General features: G+C 39.8%; 1 protein-coding gene across 1 annotated transcript in view; it reads right to left on the reverse strand.

Annotated features, from left to right (window-relative positions):
• Window positions 1–27,012, reverse strand: part of FLT4 (fms related receptor tyrosine kinase 4) — a 354,612-nt gene that overhangs the window by 34,289 nt on the left and 293,311 nt on the right. Inside the window, exons 20-23 of the mRNA XM_077474315.1 lie at window positions 19,419–19,507; window positions 8,728–8,872; window positions 7,270–7,364; window positions 3,829–3,951 (exon numbers count right to left, since the gene is read on the reverse strand). Of these exons, the coding sequence (XP_077330441.1) occupies window positions 3,829–3,951; window positions 7,270–7,364; window positions 8,728–8,872; window positions 19,419–19,507 (452 nt within the window). The remainder of the gene's footprint in view (window positions 1–3,828; window positions 3,952–7,269; window positions 7,365–8,727; window positions 8,873–19,418; window positions 19,508–27,012) is intronic.

Here is a 27,012-nt window from a genome sequence, read left to right on the forward strand (position 1 = left end):
GGCCATACCTGTGGGATCCCTGTGGAAAATAGGGAATCATTGAAGTAGACATTGCTACTACAGTGGTCTTAACTAGCTGCTGGGTCCTGTGCCGAGTGGCCAAAGCTATGCAGAATAAATGCACTGGAATGCAGAGATGTTATTTATTAAAATGGACCTGCACCTAGTATAGCATACTTTAAACATATATTCCATTTATATATATTTAGTTTACTAAATAGTAGCACCCTTTTTATACTGGAATGCTGATATTATTAACTTAAAGAAGAAAAAGTACATGATAACTAAAATCTATTTCATATATAGATGTTGCTAGGCATCAGGAACAAATGGTTTATTTCATCATTCAATCAAACTGAATGTGAATTGGATAATTCTAAAGGGTATAACTAACCTTGTCATTAAATATAAAATTAATCAATCACGATGTTCCTGATATATAATTTGTTGTACTTTTTGGATCCTTCACCCTCACAGCAGTTCCAGGTTATTGTTAATATGACAAAAAAAATGCTTAACGACCTCTAATTGTGATGTGATGCCAGTTAGATAAAAAACCGCCTGTATATATTATAGCATTTTGATTAATGACCCTTATAGATAGCTTTTTGCTGAGAACAGTGTTTGGCCTGTAATACAACACATACCATATACATCTGTAACATATTCCTTCTGTGCCCTGGGAACTTTGCTAAAGTTCAGAATAAAGAACTTTGAGATTGGACATCTGTGAGCCGACTATGACATCCAGTACTGATCTTTTTCTACAATCAAGTCATTAGTGGTAATCAGGAACCTGACTTCTTTCATCTTGGAATAGATTTATTACTGCAGCTTTCACCAACTTATACAGAGTCATCGAAGGCCTGAAATGACTGAGGCTCTACATATAAGTATTTGGAGGTGGTCATAAATACTGTAACATTTTTTAAAGCAGATCTACATAGTCTGAAACACTTGCCACGTCTTTGCCTGGTGAAAATGTTGCTCCAGGCTCTCTTTAATACTCTTCACTTGTATATATGTCTAGGCTTGTCCATATGACCTTTGCTGAGGAGTGTGAGATTCCGGTATGGCTTATCCTTCCCTTCTCTATCCCATGAACAAGGGCCTCCAGACCTGTGGCCAACACTGCAGGGAGATTAGAGCAGCATTTTCCCCAGGACATGTAAGTAATTCTGCCCTTCTATTACTCTTAATGCAACTATGCCAGCAAGACTGTCAACAAGCAAGCAAAAACTGTGTATTTCAAAGAAAAGGAAGTGATGAGAAATTCCTTCTTTTCCTCTCTTCTCTTGTTTCATCGCCAGCTGTAAAATTTGGATTTCCCATCACTTTCTGTTCTTGAGACAGTGGTCACCAGGACACAAAGAGTGAATCTCTCCAGTGGGGACAAAAACAGTAACAAAAACCTGAAAGAGGTCTACTTTCCACCCTTTCCATTCTATTCAGAAGTTGAATAAAACAGCTGTAGATTCATTTTAAGGGGCATATTTCTAAAGCATTGAATGTGACATTTACCAAATATGCACCGTAGGTTAATCTTCTTGGTGCATGTGCTTTAAGGAAAATCCAACCTTCTAAAAAAAAAATATTAGTCGAACGACCAAAAATTAGCATTTTTGTATAGGAGCCTGAAAAAAAATTGCAACTGTGATCAATATATATGCAGATGCAATGCTCTGCTCCTGCAGACTTTTTCTGCAATTAATGGTCTATATCGAAGTATGAACCTCCAACTACAAGGCTGGAGGAAATGTTAATGGACTACATGTTTGGTGGTGTCACCCACTGCACCCGCTCCATTGAGAACTACATGTTCCTCTGCCGCAATGGCATATGTGACTGATTTTTACTTTACAGATTCCTGTAAATGAATGAGGAGGCTTTGCAGGTGAAGTCATGCACATCCAAATGGATTTGTAATTTAACAGGAACTGGTGGGGAAAAGCTTTCTGTAAGGCTGCAGACTATGACCATGCTTCATGTTGCACCCTAAATATTCCACATTAGATTTGGAATTTTATTACACAAATAAATATATGCCTAGATAGATTCTGCATCAATGTTCCTATGCAAAAAATGTTGCAGTTTTCACAGCAGGACGCAGCTTTTCATGCCATCACTCACTAATGAAGCCCTTTGTACGACATAAGTGCTTTTCACTGAAGGGACGTGAACAGGCTGCCTTGACTCCTTTGAGGTTCATGTGTATAACATAATGGACATGACCAAAGGGTACTGTACCTTTGGTACTTGTATAATTAGAAGAAAACATGATGTAAGGTAACGTTCCTCCTTAAATGATAGTTGTCTAGGTCTCATATGGTTGATCACATGGTTTTAATCCTTTTAATAAACCTGTCACAAACTCAGACAATTTCAACTGAGCAAATCATGAAAATATGCAGAAGCAGAGGTGAAAATTAACTGTCAAAATGATCAATAGATGCAGAGATTTCAGCACCCGCAGCTTTGTTAATCAATCTTGTCCTGTGAAACGTAAGCTTGGCCTCTGTTCCAAAACCCTCCTATTGCTCACTCTAGTTATGTTGTTTCAATTGTCAACGCAAAGTCTTATGAAATTTGGGAGCAAACTAGGCTTATTAATTATAGGAAAAACACATAATTTCAGTTGCCTATTTTTTCATCTGTGCTCAGTCAGACCTACCCAGGTTTATGAGAGTTTACAAATGAGCTTCACTTCTTTCTTGGTCACTGATCTGGAACTAGTTTGTAATCCATGAAAGGAAATGTAAATTTGGCGTCTTTAGCTGTATAAGCGTTCCATAACAGTGACAAAGTATTTAAGTAAGAAAGTCCACTGAACGCAACATGAAAAATATGTTTGCTTCTATGCACTCTTATCTGCAATGGGATCGTTTCCAATAGCAATTCCTGTAAAAGGCTATAACAAACATGTGAAATCATATCTGTTGCTGGTTGTTATCATGAATTGCACTACTGTAAAATGTTTTTTTCGAGGTGAAGGGAGAGAGGAAATCTATAAAACCTCAACAAAAATGGTCTAATTAAAAAAAAATTAAGAATGTAGGCATTACAGCCAGGAAACCTACATTTCCAGAAAAACAAAAAGCAATGTCAGCTTCATGTTTCCCTAAGCAAGGCTTTAACTCAATGAAATGCAGTAAGCATGCAGTATGTCACCTCTGAGTAAAGTCTTTAACCTTTTTTGTGACACTTACCAGAAATGTAAATTAGGTAAAGACAGGGGTTGTGCATGAAAGCTGGGAAAAATGTCTAATGTCCCATACACACGATTGGAAATTCGGCCAGCAAAAGACCGATGAGAGCTTTTGGTTGGAAAATGCGACCGTGTGTATGCTACATCGGACTTTTGCTGTCGGAATTCCTGCCAGCAAAAGATTGAGAGTGGGTTCTCTATTTTTCGGTCAGAAAAAGTTGCAATCAGAAATTCCGATCGTCTGTAGCAATTCTGACATGCAAAATTCCTACGCATGCTTGGAAACAATTCGATGCATGCTCTGAAGCATTGAACTTAATTTTCTCGGCTGGTCATAGTGTTGTACGTCACCGCGTTCTTGACGGTCGAAAGTTCAGAGAACTTTTGTGTGACCATGTGTATGCAAGCCAAGCTTGAGCGGAATTCCGTCGGAAAAAATATCCAAGATTTTCCGGACGGAAATTCTGCTCATGTGTACGGGCCATAAGAAGTCAGTAAGTGTAGTCTCCTATTTCTGCTACAATACCTATCCTTTAACTTCCCAAACAAACATTTCGGCTGAGTATTTCTCATTTCTCATTTGTATTTTGTGTATTTATCAAACTTTGACTTGTAAGACTTACACTTCCTTTCCTGACATAATCCGGATCTTTATAAATATCTCTGGCCAGACCAAAGTCACAAATTTTTACAACATTATTCTCAGATAAGAGTATGTTTCTGGCAGCCAAATCTCTGTGGATGCACTGCAAGAAAAAAAATAACAAAGCTTACAAATGGGTTATACATCATATTTTTACCTTGTATTTTAAAACAGATGCAAATGTAAAATAAATAAATCTTTGACCAATGTATGAATCTTGCTGAATTCAACCAGACTCCCGTGCAAATCTATAACAGCAATTCTCGAGAAAAATCGACTTTATTCTTATTACCGATATTTATATAGCACCAGCAATTTATGCAGTGGTTTACATTTGCATCAGTCCTCAAGGAGCTTACAATCTAAGGTTTCTATCCCACATGCATACACATACTAGGGGCAGTTTACCAACCAGAATATCTTTGAAATGCGGGAATAAATTGGAGTAGATGTAAACCCGCACAAACACATGAAGAACATGCAAATGCCATGCAGGTAGTGTCCTGACTGGTATTCAAACCAGGGACTCCAGTGCTGCAAGGCAAAATTGCTAACCACTCAGCCAGTGTGCTATTTTAAAGAGATCTTCCTCACTAACTGCAAAGATTTCAGATCTTCTCCACAGCTGATATTCTCTGAAAAACTGTTTTCAGAATTAGCATATTATTTCAGGTTCTGCTGGCCTTAAAGTGAACTGGTAAAGACATCTCTCAGTAGCCTTTTCCATTAATTATTGCAGTCAATTTTAGAGCCCAGGCCCCTACACTCATTGACTAGTGTGCAGCAATAAGAGTTTGCTTAAAATTAAGTGATGCCATGGCATTGGTTGTGCTGCGTCATGATGCAATTGTCCTTATTTGGACCATAGTAAGTCCTTATTTGCACACTTTTATTTATTACTATTACTTAACAGTAAATTAGCTGTTTGGGTATTAGCTCAACCAGTTTTAATGTTTTATGGCAGTCTACAATTATTTCCAAGTACCTGGAGAAATATACTAATACATTACAACAAACAAAATGTGCTGTATTGTTAATATTTACAAGCTTACACAGCGAGTTAAAGAACAAAGTGCAGTAATCCATAGCAACCAGCCTTAATTATTCTTTCAGCCTTTTGATTTAGAAAAACACCTTATTGATGGTGCTGGGTTTCTGCCCATTGCTCCTAATGCCTACTAAAGAGCCCCCCCCATTCCTCCTGTATGGAATAGTATTGTAAATGTACTGACTGCCCTAAACTGTCTGCGCTATATGAATCATGTAGAATAATAATAATATTACAAACATTCAAAGAAAGTTTTGAGAACAAATCTGGATATGACCACACGTTGTACTAAAATTTGTCCACAAGATGTCACTGTTGCATCTTAAAAGGATGTTATCTGACCGAATATGTTTGAAATCACATTAGAATTTAGGAAAAACAAGATCTTTATCTATCAGTTATGTAATTCTAGAAAGATAGATTTCTACAGATACCTTCACTAGAAGTTATGTACGGTTCTAGACAAACCTTTCCCTGAATTCCCAGATGCATAATGAGTTCATCCGAGGACAGAAAAAAGTTGTATCTGCCTAGACAGTCAAATTAGTATATTAATTTGATAATCTGTATGGACTTCCCTTTCAACTATTTAGCACAAAAGAAAAAAAATATCTTTGGAAACAGCCTGCAGAGGTTATCTGGGGGGAATGACTATAGAATACATGGCTGATATCTCACATTTGTGCCAAAGAAACAAATATGGACATATTAATTTTCTGAAAGGAAAAAGTTTAGGAAATTGTTCTAACTCTGTGAAAACAACAGATATTTGCGTGTGCCCATAAATTCACAATGGTTAAATTGCCAAAATGAAGGATGCATTTAATAAAGGCACCTGTGCAAATTTTATCTCTGAAATTGGCAGACTCACTAGTTCTTTGTGATCCAAGGCTGAATTTATAATAGTTACTATTTGTTTAGACCACAAAATTGCTGCTGCAACTGAGCGTACTATTAGATCCATTTGAAAAGTAATATTTTTAGGATATAAACACAAACCAAGTGACCCAGCAGCGCCAATATGTGTACCTCAAAGAGGGGAAACAAACATGATACCGTAGGTTTCATTACGTGACTGAGATATAGTTTGCTAACAAATATAGGTGGTCTTCAGTAGATGCAGAAGGGTTGGGTTATACTGGGAGGAAAATTAAAGTAAAGAAATAATAATAAAAAAAAAGTGGTGCTTTGGGAATATATATATATATATATATATATATATATATATATATATATATATATATATATATATAATGTTACATCAAAATTTAAAAATGTATACAAATAACACATTAACATATTGTACCAAAATCAAATGTCCACAATAAATTTAAAGTGTTCTTGTCATTTTTTTCTTATCATTCCACTAAATTAAATATATACATTGTTAAATATATAAGTCAGAGTTGGTATACTTCCTTTGTTTATATCTCATGGCTGCTTACATTTGGTGCAGTTTCTTCCACAGATAAATGTCAGTAGGCTACCTTATGATTTTCAGTTGATGTGACTCATATATTTAATAAAACACTGTACAATTACGTTTTCTTCACTGGTCTCTGTAGTTTTTATGATGTCGTGGTAAGGAGAAGAATAGCATTAAGTGCTATTGGGGTGCGCATGAAGGTGGCCGCTAGTACATGTGTCAGGGGGTCATCACTAGTTTATGTAATATTTGCAGATTGTATAGTTCCATATAGCACATGAATGCATTGTTAATACATCAAGGCAATTCGAGTATCCATATTTAGACACGAGGAGGGACTGTTAGGAATGCCCCACATATTAATACATTTATTTAGTTGTGTCCCAAAATGGCCTTAGACCCATTCTATTGTTGTTGTTTATTTTTTTTAACAAATGAACTATGAAGCTATAATTGTGGATGGATTAGCAAACTCATAGCCTATATTAAAATCCTACACTTGGGCATCTCATCTTTTCAATGCCTTACATTTATATGAATCAGAATTTTAACAAGCTGCATTTATATATATATATATATATATATATATATATACACAGTATAATATATAAATATATGTTTGTACTGGTCTTAAAAAACTTTTTTGAGTTTTCAGCTCTTTTCTGTTTCTTTTTTTTTTGTGTTCTTACTGTGGTATTGCTATTCCATCTTTGGCCTGATATTTCAGCTAACCTTAGCATCAACACTCCACTCAGAGTGTAGATTTGCTTTTTGTGAAGTTCTGGATTTACTTACTCTCTTTGTTGTACGAAACTACAGCAATGTTATGTTTGCAACTCCCATGTATGCATACATTCTGTATGGTTTGTAGGTGTCATCCCATTGGCTTGTGTATGTTCTAAAGACAATAAAAGCCTTTTGTAAAGAAAAAACTTCAGTCCCATTACCTTTCTGGATGACAAGAATTCCATACCACGGGCCACTTGGAAACTGTAGCAAATCAGATCTTCCATGGTGAGTGGACAATGCCACAAATCTTTCACTGCATAAAAACACGTTTAAAAATAATTGTGAAATAGTCTGGAAAATGTTTTTTGCCTATGCTATAGAAAATTTATATCCCATAAAAAGTATTTCTAGTAATCTCAGTTTGTGGCTGAGGTTACAGTCACAGGAGATACTGGCAGAATGTTTTATCCTTTGCTAAGCTATCATGTCAGCACAGAAGAAAACATAGTGATAATTATTTTTGAACTGAATTATTACACGAGGCCATGTATAAGTTGAGCTCTTTAATCCAGTGTTTCTCAACTCCAGTCCTCAAGGAGCCCCAACAGGTCCTGTTTTCAGGCTTTCCATTATGTTGCACAGGTGATTTGATCAGTTTCACTGCCTTAGTAATTACCACAGCCATTCCATCTGAGGGAAATCCTGAAAACATGACCTGTTGGGGCGCCTTGAGGACTGGAGTTGAGAAACGCTGCTTTAATCCAACAATTTCAGAGGAACTCCAGTGGGTAAAGGGAAGCATAGCAAGAGGAATGGATGTATTGTCTCCTCAAAGGCAGTTGTCATTCCTGCCTATACCTTGGCCCAGTTCTTTCAGCTGGTGATGTGGCATTAATATCAGTGAGCACATTTCTGCACATTGAACCCATATTGCTTTGACATATTTTTCAATGTAAAGTTTGACCCAACCAGGAACGGCCCATCCATTAAGGGCTCACCCCCTATATGGTTAATGGATAGATTCATCCATAGCATGAATCTATCCACCCCCTATTCATGCATCCGGCCCATTTCAGGACACTGGTTGCATAAATTATAGCGGCGGGGGGGGGGGGGGGGGTGTTTTTTACACCATAGGGTGGACTGGGATCGCAGAGCATTGTGCCTAGGTGTGTTAGAAAAGCAAATGAACGCTTGCTTTTCTAACACTGAATTGCCTCTCCACCAATCGGGGAGTACGGGTCTGATGCCCATTTCCCAATTGGCTGAAAGGTCAGGCGATCCTATTGGATGCCTAGGAGGAGTGGAGGAGATGCACGGTGGAAGCTGCCATGATCTCAGAAGAGAAGAGCATACAGAAGACGCTGCCAGATGCCTGCCGAAGCCTGATCCCCTGCCCGATGTGCCAGCTGTGTGCCCACCATTCCCAGATGTGCCCACTGATCCCCGCCTCTGATGGGGTAAGTGCAGGTAGACCGGCAGACAGCCCGGGGGGGGGGGGGGAGTTTGAGGTGCCACCAAACAAAAAAATAGCCGCTACTGGACCCAAACCTGAGGAATACATATTTTCAGATAGGCATACCCTGCTATTTCAACCAGATAAATGTTGTGAAGATATCTAACCAGTACCACACTACCTGCCCTAATTCTTAGGAGTGTTTTGTGGTAATGCTTACACTCTGGATTCCTCTGACTCTGATCTTTGGTCATTAGCATCCTGCCAAAAACGGCTCCTTCATTGATTCCTTCTCTGCTTATCCTGTCAGCTATTACAGCTTCCACCATTGAACGGACCTGACTGCGTGACCGTGGAGATCTTTCCTGCAAAGTATATAAGGACAATTAGCAGCTTGTTAAACATGTAAGTGGCACAGACTCACTGATAATGAAAAGAGAAAGTTCCATACATTTCGGTAAGAGTTGCTGAGAGCAGCCAAAGAGCTTGTCTTGAAAATCACAGCAATGGTAATGATATTGGAGTTGTATAGAAAGTATTCACCTTTCTTCATTTTCTTACAAATTCTGTCAAAACTCACAATGTCTCACACTGGGGATTTAAAGCATTATTAAACCCAAAAGCAAACCTTTATTTTTTTGCAGATTACTAATTCTTAGCCCTTGTACACACGGTCGGAGAATCTGTCGGAATGAGTCTTATCGAACCGTGTCGTCAGATAATCCGACTGTGTGTGGTATGCATCGGACTGATTCCGTCCGAATCTCCGTCCGACCCAATTTTCCAACATGTTGGAAATATTTCCCGACCAACTGGGCCGAACGGACCTAATCCGATCATGTGTAGAGCATTTTGATCGGACCAAGTGCCACGCATGCTCAGATCAAATTCCTACATCAAAGCTATTGGCTACTAGCCTGAATGTAGTCCCATCGTAACAAAATTACGTCATCACGTTCTGAAAGATCGGATTTTTTGACAACTGGGCCCGACCGTGTGTATGCAACAGTTTCGGACACAATCCATCGGACTAAATCCGACGGGCAAAATCCGACGGATTTGGTTGGCAAAATCTCCGACCGTGTGTACGTGGGCTTAGATGTGATGGCTACATAAATTGTTTAGGCTTTGTTGCTTCTATTATTAACTGGTGATCTGGCTAGTAAGTCAGTTTTTCAACATAACAAGCTTTCTTACAGATGTATCAGTTACAGGGATGAGGCAAACCAGTCAACACGGGCAGGGGTGTTTACCATAATCAGTTTTATTTATGTAAATGTTTGCTGCAACTGCATATAAAGTGTTAGCTGGAGTTTGGCTTGAATTTATTAGTGTATCTAAATCTGCTACTTCATCACTCTCCCCACTGCTGCCTAAATGTGCCCCATGTACGCCTTCAACCAGAGTGGGGGCACACTATTTGAGGGGGCGTGTTACTGACCAGATCACTGGGAAAAAATGGCGGGAAAAAAGCAAAATAGTACAGCCACCACATCTAATGATTGGTTAGTTGCAATATATTACATGTTTGGTTTTGGATTTAATACCACTTTATTCTTTGGTGACAAACCTGCAAAGGCTGCCTTTTAAGGATGCTTGGGGGATGCAATGTTTCTAGTTACACAATTGAGAGTAGTCACATGCATATAGCAGCTAAGCTCTGGCACCTAGAACTTTCTCTCTCCAAGTGCAATAGCAGTCTTGCAATGTATATACAGTGGTGTGAAAAAGTGTTTGCCCCCTGCCTCATTTCCTGTTCCTTTGCATGTTTGTCACACTTAAGTGTTTCGGAACATCAAACCAATTTAAACAATAGTCAAGGACAACACAAGTAAACACAAAATGCAATTTGTAAATGAAGGTGTTTATTATTAAAGGTGAAAAAAATCCAAACCATCATGGCCCTGTGTGAAAAAGTGATTGCCCCCCTTGTTAAAACATACTATAACTGTGGTTGTCCACACCTGAGTTCAATTTCTCTAGCCACACCCAGGCCTGATTATTGCCACACCTGTTCACAATCAAGGCATCACTTAAATAGGAGCTGCTTGACACAGTAAGGTCCACCAGAAGATCCTTAAAAGCTACACATCATGCCGAGACCCAAAGAAATTCAGGAACAATTGAGAAAGAAAGTAATTGAGATCTATCAGTCTGGAAAGGGTTATAAAGCCATTTCCAAAGCTTTGGGAATACAGCGAACCACAGTGAGAGCCATTATCCACAAATGGCGAAGACATGGAACAGTGGTGAACCTTCCCAGGAGTGGCAGGCCGCCCAAAATTACCCCAAGAGCGCAGCGACGACTCATCCAAGAGGTCACAAAAGACCCCACAACAACGTCCAAGGAACTGCAGGCCTCACTTGCCTCAGTTAAGGTCAGCGTTCATGCCTCCACCATCAGGAAAAGACTGGGCAAAAATGGCCTGCATGGCAGAGTTCCAAGGAGAAAACCACTGCTGAGCAAAAAGAACATCAAAGCTCGTCTCAATTTCTCCACAACACATCTTGATGATCCCCAAGACTTTTGGGACAACATTCTGTGGACCGATGAGACAAAAGTGGAACTCTTTGGAAGGTGTGTGTCCAAGTATATCTGGCGTAGAAGGAACACTGCATTTCATAAAAAGAACATTATACCAACAGTAAAATATGGTGGTGGTAGTGTGATGGTCTGGGGCTGTTTTGCTGCTTCAGGACCTGGAAGACTTGCCGTGATAAAAGGAACTATGAATTCTGCTGTCTACCAAGAGATCCTGAAGGAGAATGTCCGACCATCTGTTCGTGTATTCAAGCTGAAACGAACTTGGGTTCTGCAGCAGGACAATGATCCTAAACACACCAGCAAGTCTACCACCGAATGGCTGAAGAAAAACAAAATGAAGACTTTGGAGTGGCCTAGCCAAAGTTCTGACCTGAATCCTATTGAGATGTTGTGGTATGACCTTAAAAAGGCCGTTCATGCTCGAAAACCCTCTAATGTAACTGAATTAGGACAATTCTGCAAAGATGAGTGGGACAAAATTCCTCCAGGACACTGTAAAAGCCTCATTGCACGTTATCGCAAACGCTTGGTTGCAGTTGTTGCTGCTAAGGGTGGCCCAACCAGTTATTAGGTTTAGGGGGCAATCACTTTTTCACACAGGGCCATGATGGTTTGGATTTTTTTTCACCTTTAATAATAAAAACCTTCATTTACAAATTGCATTTTGTGTTTACTTGTGTTGTCCTTGACTATTGTTTAAATTGGTTTGATGTTCCGAAACACTTAAGGGTGACAAACATGCAAAGGAACAGGAAATGAGGAAGGGGCAAACACTTTTTCACACCACTGTACAGTATCTAGCTTGGGGCAATTTTTTTTTGTTAACCTCAATGTGGAAATTAAGGCTCCAGATTGAGGCACGACTTGTGAAAACTGTACTGTGATCTCCTACTTCTCTCATACAGCTGAGCATGCGCTGATAACCCAGATAGCAAAGATAGGAAGTAGTTCTGGACAGCCGCACTCCAAAAAAATTGCCTTTTATTCAAAAACGAAAACAAAAATACATGCCACAGCAGAACGGACAGAGGAGCTGATGCGTTTCACACTACAAACAGTGCTTAATCATAGCTGATAGCAAAGATAACTTCACACAAATTTGTGGCAGTGTTGAACTGTAAGTCTGTTACCTTGCTGCACATTTTCACTGGCATGTTGTACACTTGCAGAGCACTTTGTAGCAAATTTGCGTGGCAAGTCTCTAGCAAGAGCAAAGTTGCAGTGGTGAGTCTAAAGCAAGAGCTCTGCAAGTCTACAGCATGAAAATTGATGACTATTGCACAATTTAACCGAACCAGAGTTTGCAGCAGACTTGCAAAATGTTTGCAAAGAAAGCTGATCTGGAGTCATGCACAGCAGACTTGCTTCAATTGTGCAGCAAACTTTTGAAGTCTGGCAAGTCTAGCAATTTCTTAGCAAGTCACTTTTAAACTTGCAGCACAATTGCTTGCTATCTGGGAATATGCCTCATGCAGCAACACTTGAACTATATATGCAATTATACTGTTATTAACCGATAGCTGACTAGCTCACGCCAATATATGTCGGCAGAATGGCTCCGCTGGGCAAAACAACGTATGGGTATGCCCTTTAAGAGCTGCCGGAGGCACGTGCACAAGCCTGCAGCACAGTGGGGGACCCATGCGTGTGGCCAGTAGGCGCGATCGCCACCAGCCATTTGCAATCGCGGGCAAGAGAGCTAGTATGGGGATTTGTTTGCTTACTGTTCTGTCATGGGAGAGGAGACATATCATTTGTTCCTACAAAGTAGGAACAACAATATGTCTCCTCCCCCAGTCAGTCCTATCCCCATACAGTTAGAACACATCCAGGGAACACACATTTAACCCCTTGATCACCCCCTAGTGTTAACCCCTTCCCTAGCAGTGACATTTACACAGTAATCAGTGAATTTTTATAGCTCTGATCACTGTATAAATGTCAATGTTCCCAAAAATGTGTCAAAAGTGTCCGATCTGTCTGCCACAATGTCGCAATATCACAAAAAATTGCAGATCACCGCCATTACTAGTAATAAAAATGCCATAAATCTTTCCCATAGTTTGTAGACGCTATAACATTTGCACAAACCAATCAATTTACGTTTTTTGCAATTTTTTTACCAAACATATTGAAGAAAGCAGAGGCCCGGCAAGAAGAACCGAAGAGCAGAACAAGACCCCCGAAGAGCGGGACAAGACCTCCGAAGTTGTAACTAGACCCCCGAACGGCGGGGGCGATGACGAAGGAGAAAGCCAGGCTCCTCCGCTAGTAAAAGAGCTAGCAGAAGATAGCGGAGGAGTCTGGCGAGAAGACCCCCGAAGAGGGAAGAAGAGAAGACCCCCGAAGCTGTTAATAATGTATTTTAAAAGCCTGTGTTGTGTTTTTTTATGTACACTTTTTTCCCCAGGTGAATGAGTAGGGGTACCATGTACCCCATACTCATTCACATAGGTTAGGGGGCTGGAATCTGGGGGCCCCCTTATTAAAGGGGGCTCCCGGATTCTGATAAGCCCCCCGCTCGCAGACCCCGACAACCAACGGCCAGGGTTGTCGGGAAGAGGCCCTTGTCCTCATCAACATGGGGACAAGGTGCTTTGGGGTGGGGTGGGGTGGCCGCAGGGCGCCCCCCTTCCCCAAAGCACCCACCTCCCATGTTGAGGGCACGGGGCCTGGTACGGCTCAGGAGAGGGGGCCTGCTCGCTCGTCCCCACCCTCTTTCCAGACCGGCCGGGCTGTGTGCTTGGATAAGGGTCTGATGTGGACTGTGGGGGGACCCCACGCCTTTTTTGGTGTGTAGGGGTTCCCCTTTAAATCCATACCAGGTGACGGGGCTAGCGAGGTGTCAATCTCATATAAAAAATACACAAAACCTGTAACTCAAAATAAAATAAAAGTCCACTTTTTATGTATAGCAGCGCATGCACATTTTTTTCAAAACATGCGTTTAAGTAAAAGTTCAGTTCAGTGTCCAGAGAGCAGGGTGCTTTGTTCTATCCACTCGCTTTGTGATTGAAACACAGCTTCCACCATATAGATCACCACTTGTGGAACCAAAGACAACCCCTTATGGATTGCATGATGCCCTTATGATGCACTCACCAAACGTATAAAACCAACAAGCCTTCAAAATGCCACTGCAGTTTTCTCCTTTTGCCACTAGTTATCTTCCTTATTGGAAATCGGTGTGCTGCATCTCTTTCACTGTCCGTCACAGGCAAGGGTAGGTTCATGGAAGCTTGGGCTTCCAAAGTGGGTTCAATTGATTCATCAAGATATAAGTGGGAGTCATGCTCATCATAAGTATGTCCTGGCAGTTCTATTGCGTCCTATAGGCTTCTCACACGATCCGGGTAGCCGATGGAGGCGGCAACATTGAATTCCTTCACTAGTTCCGTCTATCTGGAGTCACGTTCAAAATGAATGGACTTTTCTCCGTGTGTTTGACAAGTCCTTTCTTTTCAAAAGTCCGGCGGACTAGCACACATACGGGCGGATTTTGACAATTGACAATTTTGAGTCAAAACTTCTTTCTAAGTCCACCGGAGCCCACACACAGGCGGATTGTCCGGCGGACTCTGATCCGCTGGACCAAGTCCGCCGGATAGTCCGATCGTGTGTACGTGGCATTAGTATTCACAGCCATATCACGTGGGTATACAAAGTGGAACCCTCCATTTACATTAGCACTTTTCTGCTTCTCTCAATACCTATAGGGGCTGACAACAGCATTCCCGTGTCACATTTTCTTAGATTGTTACCAATGTGAGTCTCTGTAGTGACCTCTCCTCCTGGACTACTACAAGGACTCCCTACTTCCACATGGATTGACCAAGTATAGAAGATATATACCTACAATGTAACTATGCAATATAAACCATACATGGAGTTCAACTTTAATGCATGCTGAAGCACATTGTGCTCTGTATAAAAGCAGAACATTCCATTTTCACCCAGTGCACAGCAATTCAGCATTTTGGCATGAAATGGTTTTACTGCAAACATTGAATTTCAGTTTGTCATTGCATTGGGCCTGCATTCGGTAATGTGAATGGAGTATTTTCTTTTAATTTTAAAGGGCTGAAAAATAAAACAAAAAAAGTAATGTTGTCATAGATCACTAGCATGATGACACCCCCATACCCACTCAATGGAGGCTTTGAAATGTGTGCTTAGAGAGCGTCTTTTTTTTTTTTAAGCATGGTACGAGACTTAAGAACTCTCGCTCTTTTCAGACTCAAGAGTTGTTAAAACGGATCTCTCTTCTGGAATTGTCCCATAAATGATCTTGGTATCCACATATTATGCTGGAATTGTCCAATGCTCGACACCAGTTATTGATCAAAAAAGAAAAAAACCCTATATGGGACTTTAACAGACCCCCAACACATACAAAGAAATATATATAAAATATAATATTTATTGTTAATTAGAATAATAACCTAGTGGCCTTATATGCCAGTGACCCTTTCCTTATATACAGTGCCTTGAAAAACTATTCATACCCCTTGTAACATTTTGTCCTTTTAAAACCAAAAAATGTAAATGTATTTTATTGGGATTTTATGTGATTGACCAACACAAAGTGGCACATAATTGTGAAGTGGAAGGAAAATGCTAAATGTTTTTTTTAACATTTTTTTACAAATAAATATGTGGAAAGTGTGGTGTGCATTTGTATTCAGCAACCATTACTCTGCTACCCCTAACAAAAATCTAGCGGAATCAATTGCCATCAGAAGTCACCTAATTAGTAAATAGAGTCCACATGTGTGTTATTTATTCTCAATATAAATGCAGCTGTTCTGTGAAGCTCTCTGAGGTTTGTTAGAGAACCTTAGTGAACAAACAGCATCATGAAGGTCAAGGAACACACCAAAAAGGTCAGGGATAAAGTTGTGGAGAAGTTTAAAGCAGGGTTAGGTTATAAAAAAAATATAGAAAGCTTTGAACATCTCACTGTTCAATCCATCATCTGAAAATGGAAAGAGTATGACACAACTGCAAAAATACCAAGACATGGCCATCCACCTCAACTGACAGGCTGGGCAAGGAGAACATTAATCAGAGAAGCAGCCAAGAGGCCCATGGTAACTCTGGAAGAGCTGCAGAGATCCACAGCTCAGGTGGGAGAATCTGTCAACAGGACAACTATTAGTTGTGCACTCCACAAATCTGGCCTTTATGGAAGAGTGGCAAGAACAAAGCCATTGTTGAAAAAAAATCATACGAAACCCTGTTTGCAGTTCACAAGAAGCCATGTGGGGGATACAGCAAACATGTGGAAGAAGGTGCTTTGGTCAGATGAGGCCAAAATTTAACTTTTTGGCCTAAAAGCAAAACGCTATGTGTGGCGAAAAACTAACACTGCACATCACCCTGAACACACCGTCCCCACCGTGAAACATGGTGGTGGCAGCATCATGTTGTGGGGATGCTCTTCTTCAGCAGGGACAGGGAGGTTGGTCAGAGTTGATGGGAAGATGGATGGAGCCAAATTCAGGGCAATCTTAGAAGAAAACCTGTTTGAGTGTGCAAAAGACTTGAGATTGGGGCAGGAGTTCACCTTCCAGCAGGACAATGACCCTAAACATACAGCCAGAGCTAAAATGGAATGGTTTAGATCAAAGCATATTCATGTGTTAGAATTGCTTAGTCAAAGTCCAGACCTAAATCCAATTGAGAATCTGGCAAGACATGAAAATTGCTGTTCACAGGCGCTATCCATCCAATCTGACAGAGCTTGAGCTATTTTGCAAAGAAGAATGGGCAAAAAATTCACTCTCTAGATGTGCAAAGCTGGTAGAGACATCCCCAAAAATACTTGCAGCTGTAATTGCAATGAAAGGTGGTTCTACAAAGTATTGACTCACGGGGGCTGAATACACATGCTCACCACACATTCAGATATTTACTTGTAAAAAAAATTGAAAAACATTTCTCATTTTCCTTCCACTTCACAATTATGTGCAATTTTGTGTTGGTCTATCACATAAAATCCCAATAAAATACATTTACGTTTTTGGTTGGAACATGGCAAAATGTGGAAAATGTCAAGGGGTATGAATACTTTCTCAAGGCGCTATACAGTAGTACCTTGGATTACAAGCATAATCTGTTTCAGAAGAATGCTTGTAATCCAAAGCACTCGTATATCAAAGCGAGTTTCCCCATAGGAATCAATTGAAATGCAGATAATTTGTTCCACAGCCACTGCTTGTCTATGCAGTACCGCATGTGGCCAGAGGTGGGGGACCCCCGGATACACTTGTAAACACTTGAAGAAGCTCGGAGACACTCAGAGTGTTTCTGAGTATTTCCGAATGTCTCCAAATGTCTCAGAGTGTCTCTGAGCATCCCCAGCGCCCCCGCACCTCTGACCAAATGTGGTACTGCACACAACAGAGCCTTGAATCCTGCTTGAGACAGCGCTCACAAACCGAGCCAGGATTTTTTTTTTTAACCACTTGAGACCCGCGCTATAGCCGAATGACGGCTACAGCGCGGATCTCCTTTGCCGGGACGACGTCTATTGACGTCGTCCCGTGCACGAGCGGCCTGCGCGCCCCTTGAGGGGCACGCGCGGCACGCTCTGTGATCGGCGAGTCTATGAGACTTGCCTGATCACCGATCCGAGCAAGGGGTTGATCCCGACCCCTTATCATGTGATCAGCTGTCAGCCAATGACAGCTGATCATGTTATACAACGGAGCCGGTAATCGGCTATTATTATATTATATATATTATATAAAAAAAAGAGCCGATCACCGGCGGCCCGATCACGGCCAGCCCTGCCAGTGCCCACCTGCCCCCTGCCAGTGCCCACCTGCCCCCTGCTTTGCCACATCAATAAAAAATGTGACCCCACTGTCAGTGCCACCCAGCAGTGCCCATAGTGCCACCCAGCAGTGCCCACAGTGCCACCCAGCAGTGCCACCCAGCAGTGCCCACAGTGTCACCCAGCAGTGCCCACAATCTGCCTCAACTAAGGTGCTGCACCCCAGTGCCACATATCTGTGCCCATCAGTGTCATCTACCAGTGCCCAGCAGTGCCACCCATCAGTGCCCAGCAGTGCCACCTATCAGAGCCACCTATCAGTGCCCATCAGTCCCATCTATCAGTGGTACCTATCAGTGCCCCTTAGTGCCACCCATCTGTGCCACCCATCCGTGCCATCTTATCTGTGCCCATCTTTGCCCATCAGTGCCGCCTTATCTGTGCCCATCGGTGCCGCCTTATCTGTGCCTATTAGTGCCGCCTTAACTATGCCTATCAGTGCCCACCAGTGCAGCCTATCAGTGCCCACCAATGCAGCCTATCAGTGCCCACCAATGCAGCCTATCAGTGCCCACCAGTGCAGCCTATCAGTGCCGCCTCATCAGCGCACTTCAATGAAGGAGAAAAATTACCTGTTTGCAAAATTTTATAACAAACTATTAAACGTGATTTTTTTTTGCATCTTTTTTTGTTTGTTTAGCAAAAAATAAAACTCCCAGCTGTAATTAAATACCACCAAAAGAAAGCTCTATTTGTGGGAAAAAAAATGATAAAAATTTCATTTGGGTACAGTGTTGTATGCCCGCGCAATTGTCATTCAAAGTGCATCAGCGCTGAAAGCTGAAAATTGGTCTGGGCATGAGGGGGGTTTAAGTGCCCAGTAAGCAAGTGGTTAAAACAGTTTGTATTGTCAAACACTTGTAAACCACGCTACTCGCATTCTAAGCTTTTACTGTATATTCTTTACTGCCCTTTGTTGCCTGGGTATATGAACTTTCTAATGGTTTTTCACATATAGATTTGTATATACTCTCACTGCTTCCTTACACACACTGAAGAGCTAGCTGGGCTTGATTGTTATTTGCCCTGTTCTGGAATTTTTGCACGTGTTTCTTTTGTTATGTTTTCTATATCAGTATTCACAATGTAGTTTTGCTGATATTATATTGATCGTGTATATGGATCAGTGTCTTATGCTCTATGTCTTTTTTTGTAACTTTGTTATAAGAAAATCTTAGTAAAGAGAGATTAAATGTAAAAAAAAAAAAAAAAAAAGCACTTTTGTTTAACTATAGGTCACCTTCATTATTTTGCCATCACTTGGATATTAATTGTTAGTACTGTACATTATTGGTAGCAACAAGGTACAGGCCTGCTAGTGGCAGAGGAATTTTGAAAGATGCATGGGATCTTAAGTATTTAATTATTTAATTAAACTTCCCATGCCAGCTAGTAATGTATTTCCCCATTTCCTGAATGGAAAACAGATGCTACATAAACAGAAGCAAGTCGTGGAAGATGAATGAGGAACGGCAATGGACAATGTGATGGATGACAAGAAGGACAGTGGGAGGGTGTGTCTACGTACCCGATAGGGAATGAATCCATCTCTCTTGGTCCTCAGATAATTGGACAGATTTCCATACTTGCAAAATTCTACAATAACCATCAGTGGTCCTGAAATATGCATATAATATTGTTATAATGACTGAATAAATTGATGCATAGATATAATTAGGCACATGAAGTTTATGCAAAGCGGAATGGTGCAACACTGCTTATTGCCTTATAGCCCAGAAATGAATAATTTTTTTCTCTGTTTCACATTTTAGTGCTGTGTTAACATCTTTCACATTTTCTGAACTTTGTTAAAGTATTTTTTTAAGATATGTTTATTGATTTTAAAGACAATTATACATACAAGAAAAAATAACATATTGCCTAATGCAGTGCACGGAAAAAAAGGCTATACCGTCAACCAGCAATGAATAACAAACAATAAAATGCAATTATCATCACACATGTCTCTTGTGGTTATTAACTATGTGGTTTACCATGAACTATGCAGTCAACAGTGTTGTGGTTCAAGTATATAGTAGATGAAATGAGTAGGGTGGTTGGCACAATCAAAGAATGATAGCGCGGTGACACTGGGATGAGAGTCAGAGGGCTAGCCAGCCATCTGCCCCAGATTTTATGAAATGTTTTAGCTCTTCTACGAGTCTCAAATGTGAGTTTATAAAATGGTAAAGAGTCATTGATTAGTTTCAGCCATAGGGTTTTTGTGGGGAACTGGTAAAAAAAGTAAACTGCGCTATTCAAAAAAAACCCCTATAAGCAGCAACTCAAATTGTAATACTCCGATACTAAAAACTATGTAAAATGGTGAGCTGCGCTAAAAAAATGAAAAAGTTTATCTATATCTAGAAAACTTTGAAACACCAAGGACAAATATCTTGACTATATGGTGATTATATTAGACCCCTATCCACAAGGGTTCATATGGATGAAAATATAAATGATCAGTGACTGAAAATCATAATACATTAAGTGCATATATAAATTAAATACAATACATAATTAAATATATTGGTTAAATAAATAAATTGATTGTTAATATAAAAAAAAGTGAATGAAATCTATTCAAATGTGAAAAAAAAAAAAAAAACGACTACACTGGTGACAAATCACGTGAGCTGACCTCACCAGGTGTGATCTATCAAAAAATCCGTAAATAAATAAATTACATTTAAAAAAAAAATATATATATATATACAGACATGATTGTAACAAAAATTGAATTTCATTCAGTATATGAACAAAAAGAAAAAGTTAATCCACTCAAGTCCCATAAATAGTGACAAGCCAAAATAGTAGTGAAGCGTCCAAAGTGAAATGAAAAACTGACACCCAACGTCACTTTGTGTAGATAGGAATTCAATGCAGCACCTCCACCAATGAGTAATAAAGCCGCTTACCAGAGAGTAAGATCTCAGTAGGAGCGGCGTGCTGACGTCACCGCGTTCTACGCCAGACCCGGAAGTGCGGGCGGTAGCCGAGAGCCGGCCGGCCCAATTTTTTTGAAAACTGTCTAGAAATTCTTTAAGCATGTGAGTGTATTTGTTTTTACTTTATTAATGAATTAAATAAGGGTTTTTACGCTATGCGAGTGTCCTCTTGTCTTTCTGCATGAATTGGGGCACTACCGCTCAATCGAATCACTGTTGAGGAGAGTTTGATGTGGTTCCTGTGACGGCTCATCTTGACTATCCATATATATGTCTTTTTGATCTCACTTAATACTTATACTCTGGTAAGCGGCTTTATTACTCATTGGTGGAGGTGCTGCATTGGATTCCTATCTACACAAAGTGACGTTGGGTGTAAGTTTTTCATTTCACTTTGGACGCTTCACTACTATTTTGGCTTGTCGCTATTTATGGGACTTGAGTGGATTCACTTTTTCTTTTTGTTCATATACTGAATGAAATTCAATTTTTGTTACAATCATGTCTGTATATTTAAAAAAAAAAATATTTATTCATTTATTTATGGATTTTTTGTTAGATCACACCTGGTGAGGTCAGCTCACGTGATTTGTCACCAGTGTAATAGTTTTTTTTTTTTCAGTTTTTTTTTCACATTTGAATAGATTTAATTCCCATTTTTTATATTAACAATCAATTTATTTATTTAACCAATATATTTAATTATGTATTATATTTAATTTATATATGCACTTAATGTATTATGATTTTCAGTCACTGATCATTTATATTTTCATCCATATGAACCCTTGTGGATAGGGGTATAATATATTCACCATATAGTCAAGCTATTTGTCCTTGGCTTTTCAAAGTTTTCTAGATATAGATAAACCTTTCAATTTTTTTAGCGCAGCTCACCATTTTACATCGTTTTGTGGGGAACTGCAATCCCTTCCCTGTTAGTAAAATTGACTTTTTTGCATAAAAATATAGGATGCAGCATAATTTCTTAGCATTAGAGGGGATAAACAGGTCACCAAAAATGCCCAGAAGGCAGTTCTAGGGATTCATAATGTTTGGCAGACTCAGTGTGGAGGAAATAAAGGAACCCACATCTGTCCAGAAGTCCCAGACCAGGGAACAGATCCAGAAGCAATGTGTGAAGTCAGCAGTTTGGCCACATCCTCTAAAACAGTCAGCGTCGAGGGACAACCCTATTTTATATAACTTGGCAGGAGTAAGGTGAGAGTGATGAAAGATCTTAAGTATAATGTGGTCCCTTTGTTTTTAGCTTAGTGTCAAATGAAGCTGGAAACCAAAGTGGCAGTTGTCAAGAAATGTCATGACTAGACATATTTTCCTAATAACCTCCAACTGGTGCACTTTGGCTGCTGGAGGAAACCCATGAAACAACATAGGCCTACTCTGGAAGCCTGTAATGCTTGGTATCTGTACCTCGGGTTATTTATGACCTTGTATGTGAGCACCCACAGGCAATAAATCGGTGAGGCAGACTGGCATTATTTTCTTGTTTTTGACAGTCAGTTTTTGGAGTTTCATTCTGAACCTGGTTTTAGTTCCTCATGAGCCACTGATATGAAACAACTATGTGGGTAATTGAATTTTAAGTCTTGAATTTGCTTGTTCTAGGACAGTGAATCACTGAGTGGTTAAGCCATAGTGAGAATGACGCCTTGGATAATGCACCTGCCAAAGAAACTATTTAGCAATGGCAATTCCCACGGTTCTAAACTGTAATTTCCTTACAATACATAAAAATTCTGTGCAGTTATGCTATACCTTGAAATTATCAGTGCTTCTTTGGTCTAATTACATTCTTCTTAAATGTTGGTATGGTGTATTTAAATGTGTTTATTTGATCCTAGTGTAGGACATTGGGGGTAGGCAACCTATTACTTGTGTGATCAGTAAAATTCTGGACTTAGGAAAAGGTCCTTTTGATTGGTAATTTACAATCTAAAAAACTTTCCATGCAAGTCTTCATACTAAAGAAAGCATGTCTGATCTGTTGTCACTGACAAGAGCAGGACATGTAAGCTGCAGCTTCCACAAATTTCTGTGTACATTAACACAGTGGTAGGCATCCAACAAGCACATCTTTTTACAGCAAAAACTGTACCACAACAAGACTCCCATTAAAATAATAAAAGGAGTCAACTGTTTCAGTTGGTACAGCTTTCTAATGGGGATATTAATTACATTTAAGCTTAGAAGAGGTAAGGTCTTTTGACTTTATTCTGATTTGACTGCTGAACTGTCACATTCTTCTTTCTAGGAATATCCTGTGTGAATTGGATCAACTTTATATGGGTCTACTTTAGGGGCATACAGGATAATACTACATAAAAGAGTTGGCTATCCTCTTCTCCAAACAAAGTTCAGATCTTTCTGGTTATAAGAAGTAATTTCTTAAATATAAAATACATTGGCAGGTGAGGTAATTGTGTGCTTAGATGTTTTAAAATCCTAATACCCTGCCTGACAGCAATCAACTACTGTAATATCAGAAAATTAGATCTAAAATGGCCCTAACTGCTAGGATATTTGTCACTTATGGATACAGATACATAGAAGATTTTTTTAATGGCTCAGTTGAGCTACTAAAATCTCATGAAATGGTTTTCTTTGTATCACAGTGGTGTTAATGTGAGCTGCTACCAAGATAGATTTTCAGTAACAAGACTTAGTAGTCAAAGTTCCAAGATTGCACAATACCATGATTTAATCATCTTGCAGAACTATCGGCAAACTAGCTGTGAAGGTTTTCATTTCTTCAGGTCACATTATAGCCAGTAGCAATTAGTTACATTCAAGTAGACATGTTCTGTAAACGTTTGCCAATCATATAGGTGGTTTCTTCAGTTCTAATGATTGTCAGGAACATACCTCAGCATGTATAAGCATGCTGGTAACTCAGTCACCTTACTCAAATCACAATGGAATTTTCTAAGGCTTATGCTGATTGTCCGGGAACCTGACAGGTGGTGTGAAACTTTGTGTAAACCCAAGATTGAATTATGTAATTAGAACAGGATGGTTTCACAAATGTTGACAACTCTCATGTTCTTGATCAATTTCATGGTGGTTGGATGAAGATGATTGAGTTACCTGCATGGTTATACATTCATACATTGAGTATGTTCCGGACACTCATTAGAGCTAAGGAAACTACTTGGATTATTGGCAAATGTCTTCAAAATTACAAAACAAGTTGAATGCGGCTAAATAATACTAGCTATTGGAGATATGAATTGCTAGTTTAGCGAAATCCTGGGAGATTTTCACATTCAGCCAAACTTCATGACATTACTGTCATCTACAGTAGCCAATCTATCTATTTCAGGAGCAAAAGAGCCTCCAGGATTAAAAATTTGCATTGTATCTTTAACAATAGTTTGCATCTTCATAGAATGAATTAAAGTTGAACTTTGCCCTAAATTAAAAAACTTGCAAGTGGGAAGTGAACATGTCTCCTCCAAAAAAGGCTTCTCACCTACTTGCTTGCAGGATGCCCTAGATTGTAAACTGAGTTGCAACTCAGTGTACATTTTTGGTATGCCTTGTTGCTGATAGAAGTAAGTAATATTATCCCGCCTGGGCAATCAAGATGACCAAAGATCTCAAACTCTTAAAAAGCCAGGGAGAAGAAGTCACCACTAGTGAGGGAACCTGTGCATATCAATTCACTAGGAGGGAGGAATGGGTGAGCTTTAAAGGGTTTAGTTCTGCTTTAAAGTGGAAGTAAACCCATCGATTTAAACAGTTAAAAAAAAAAAGGCATGCCGGGAATGCTAACTGCACATTGGCTGTGCTCTCAGCCAAACTATCAAACCATCCAATGGCTGGTGTCATAACGAATCACATGTGCAGCACCATAGCAGTTGAAGATTAAACAGAGGCAAAGATGGCAGCTTCCTTGGCTGAAAACGATAGGGGAGTTTACTTCCACTTTAAGAAAACATAGTACCGATTGTCAGAGAAACTTTTTACCCAAAACTCTTCAGAATACTGGTGCTTTGACACATTATAAAATTCTGCTTGCCTTTAGCCCTAACGTAATCAGTTGTGCAACACAATATCCTATACAGACAGAATAGGAACTCCCTGAGGAGAAAGTTTGTCTATGAGGTAAGATTCAAATGAGTTATCACACACAGCTGCCTCTTTTATCAGGTTATAGTTTTATCTTAGAGGCATCAACATATTCATATTTAGGGATGACTAACACATTAGCCATGTATGCAACTCCAAATTCATCCTCACAGCGAGAGAAATTCCGAGAGAAATTGCCCCCCAAGTAATATTCTCAAATTAAATGTCCTTCTCTGAATCACAATAACTTTAGGATGAGTCAGAACCCATTCTTAATATCTGTAAATAAGACTGAGATTGCCAACCTGTAGTTTTGTAACTGTAAGCTGTAGATCTCAGAATGCCATGTATTTTAGTTACTTAATGAAAACTTTAAAAGAAATACATAGGCTGCCATTCCGTATTTCCTTCTGACCATGGTAGGTCTCTAGTATGTAGAGAAGAAGGCAATATCCTGTATGATTCCCTGGACTGTGAGCAGTCGGTGTGCTGGCTTATGGTGTCTTCCTTACACCAGGACACAACGTACAAAGGGAGAAGCCGGTAATGGAATACAAGGGCTTACGTGTTTCGGCATGTAGCCTTAATCATAGTTATCATAGCCAAGGCTATGAGTAGGGCTACACACTGAAATGCGTAAACCCTTGTATTATCTGCACCCCACCAGTAACAATAAAATGTACTACTTTTGGAAAATTGAGTTGCCGGCTTCTCCCCATGCGGGTACGGGGTTTTGCACAGGGGAGCCATTCAGGAACCGATTAAAGGGTAAAGCCTGGTACACACCATGAGTTTTTTTTGGGTTAAACAAACAAAAAAAAAGAGAAGAGTGCTGATAAGGAGTCGGTCGGCTGCCGGTTTTCCAGCATGCTCGTCCGACAGAAGCCGGCCAATCTGCCAGCTTCTGTTGGACAGGGTGGCATACATACAGGCCGAATGTTGGCCAGTTTTTTTTTTAACCGGCCAATGTCTCCTGACATCCGGCCCATGTGTATGGGGCTTAACTTTACTTTCATGGGGAAGAAAATATTTTAACTGGATATTAACCACTTTCAGACCGGACCATTTTGCTGGTCAATGACCAGAGGTCTTTTTACAATTTGGCACTGCGCTGCTTTAACTGGTAATTGCGCGGTCATGCAATGTTGTACCCAAACAAAATTTGCGTCCTTTTCTTCCCACAAATAGAGCTTTCTTTTGATGGTATTTGATTGCCTCTGCGATTTTTATTTTTTGCGATATAAACGTAAAAAGACCGCAAATTTTGAAAAAAAATGATATTTTCTACTTTTTGTTATTAGAAAAATCCAATAAACTCAATTTTAGTCATACATTTAGGCCAAAATGTATTCAGCCACATGTCTTTGGTAAAAAAAAAGTCAATAACTGTATATTTATTGGTTTGCGCAAAAGTTGTCACATCTACAAACTAAGGTACGTTTTCTGGAATTTACGCAGCTTTTAGTTTACGACTGCCTATCTCATTTCTTGAGGTGCTAAAATGGCAGGGCAGTACAAAACCCCCCCAAATGACCCCATTTTGGAAATTAGACCCCCTAAGGAAATTGATAAGTGGCATGTTGAGCCCATTGAATATTTTATTTTTTTGCCTCAAGCGATTGAATAATGACAAAAAAATATATATATATTTTTTTTTACACAAAGTTGTCACTAAATGATATATTGCTCACACATGCTATGGGCATATGTGAAATGACACCCCAAAATAAATTCTGCTGCTTCTCCTGAGTACGGGGATACCCCATATGTGGGACTTTTTGGGAGCCTAGCCGCGTACGGGGCCCCGAAATCCAAGCACCGCCTTCAGGCTTTCTAAGGGCGTAAATTTTTGATTTCACTTCTCACTACCTATTACAGTTTTGAAGGCCATAAAATGCCAAGATGGCACAAAACCCCCACAAATGACCCCATTTTAGAAAGTAGACACCCCAAGCTATTTGCTGAGAGGCATGTTGAGTCCATGGAATATTTTATATTTTGCCACAAGTTGCGGGAATATTACAAACTTTAATTTTTTTTTCTTTTTTTTTCACAAAGTTGTCACTAAATGATATATTGCTC

Source organism: Lithobates pipiens, unplaced genomic scaffold, assembly GCF_037356315.1.
Source record: "Lithobates pipiens isolate NorthernLeopardFrog02 unplaced genomic scaffold, aLitPip1_a1.2 Scaffold_8, whole genome shotgun sequence".
Lineage (NCBI taxonomy): Eukaryota > Metazoa > Chordata > Amphibia > Anura > Ranidae > Lithobates > Lithobates pipiens.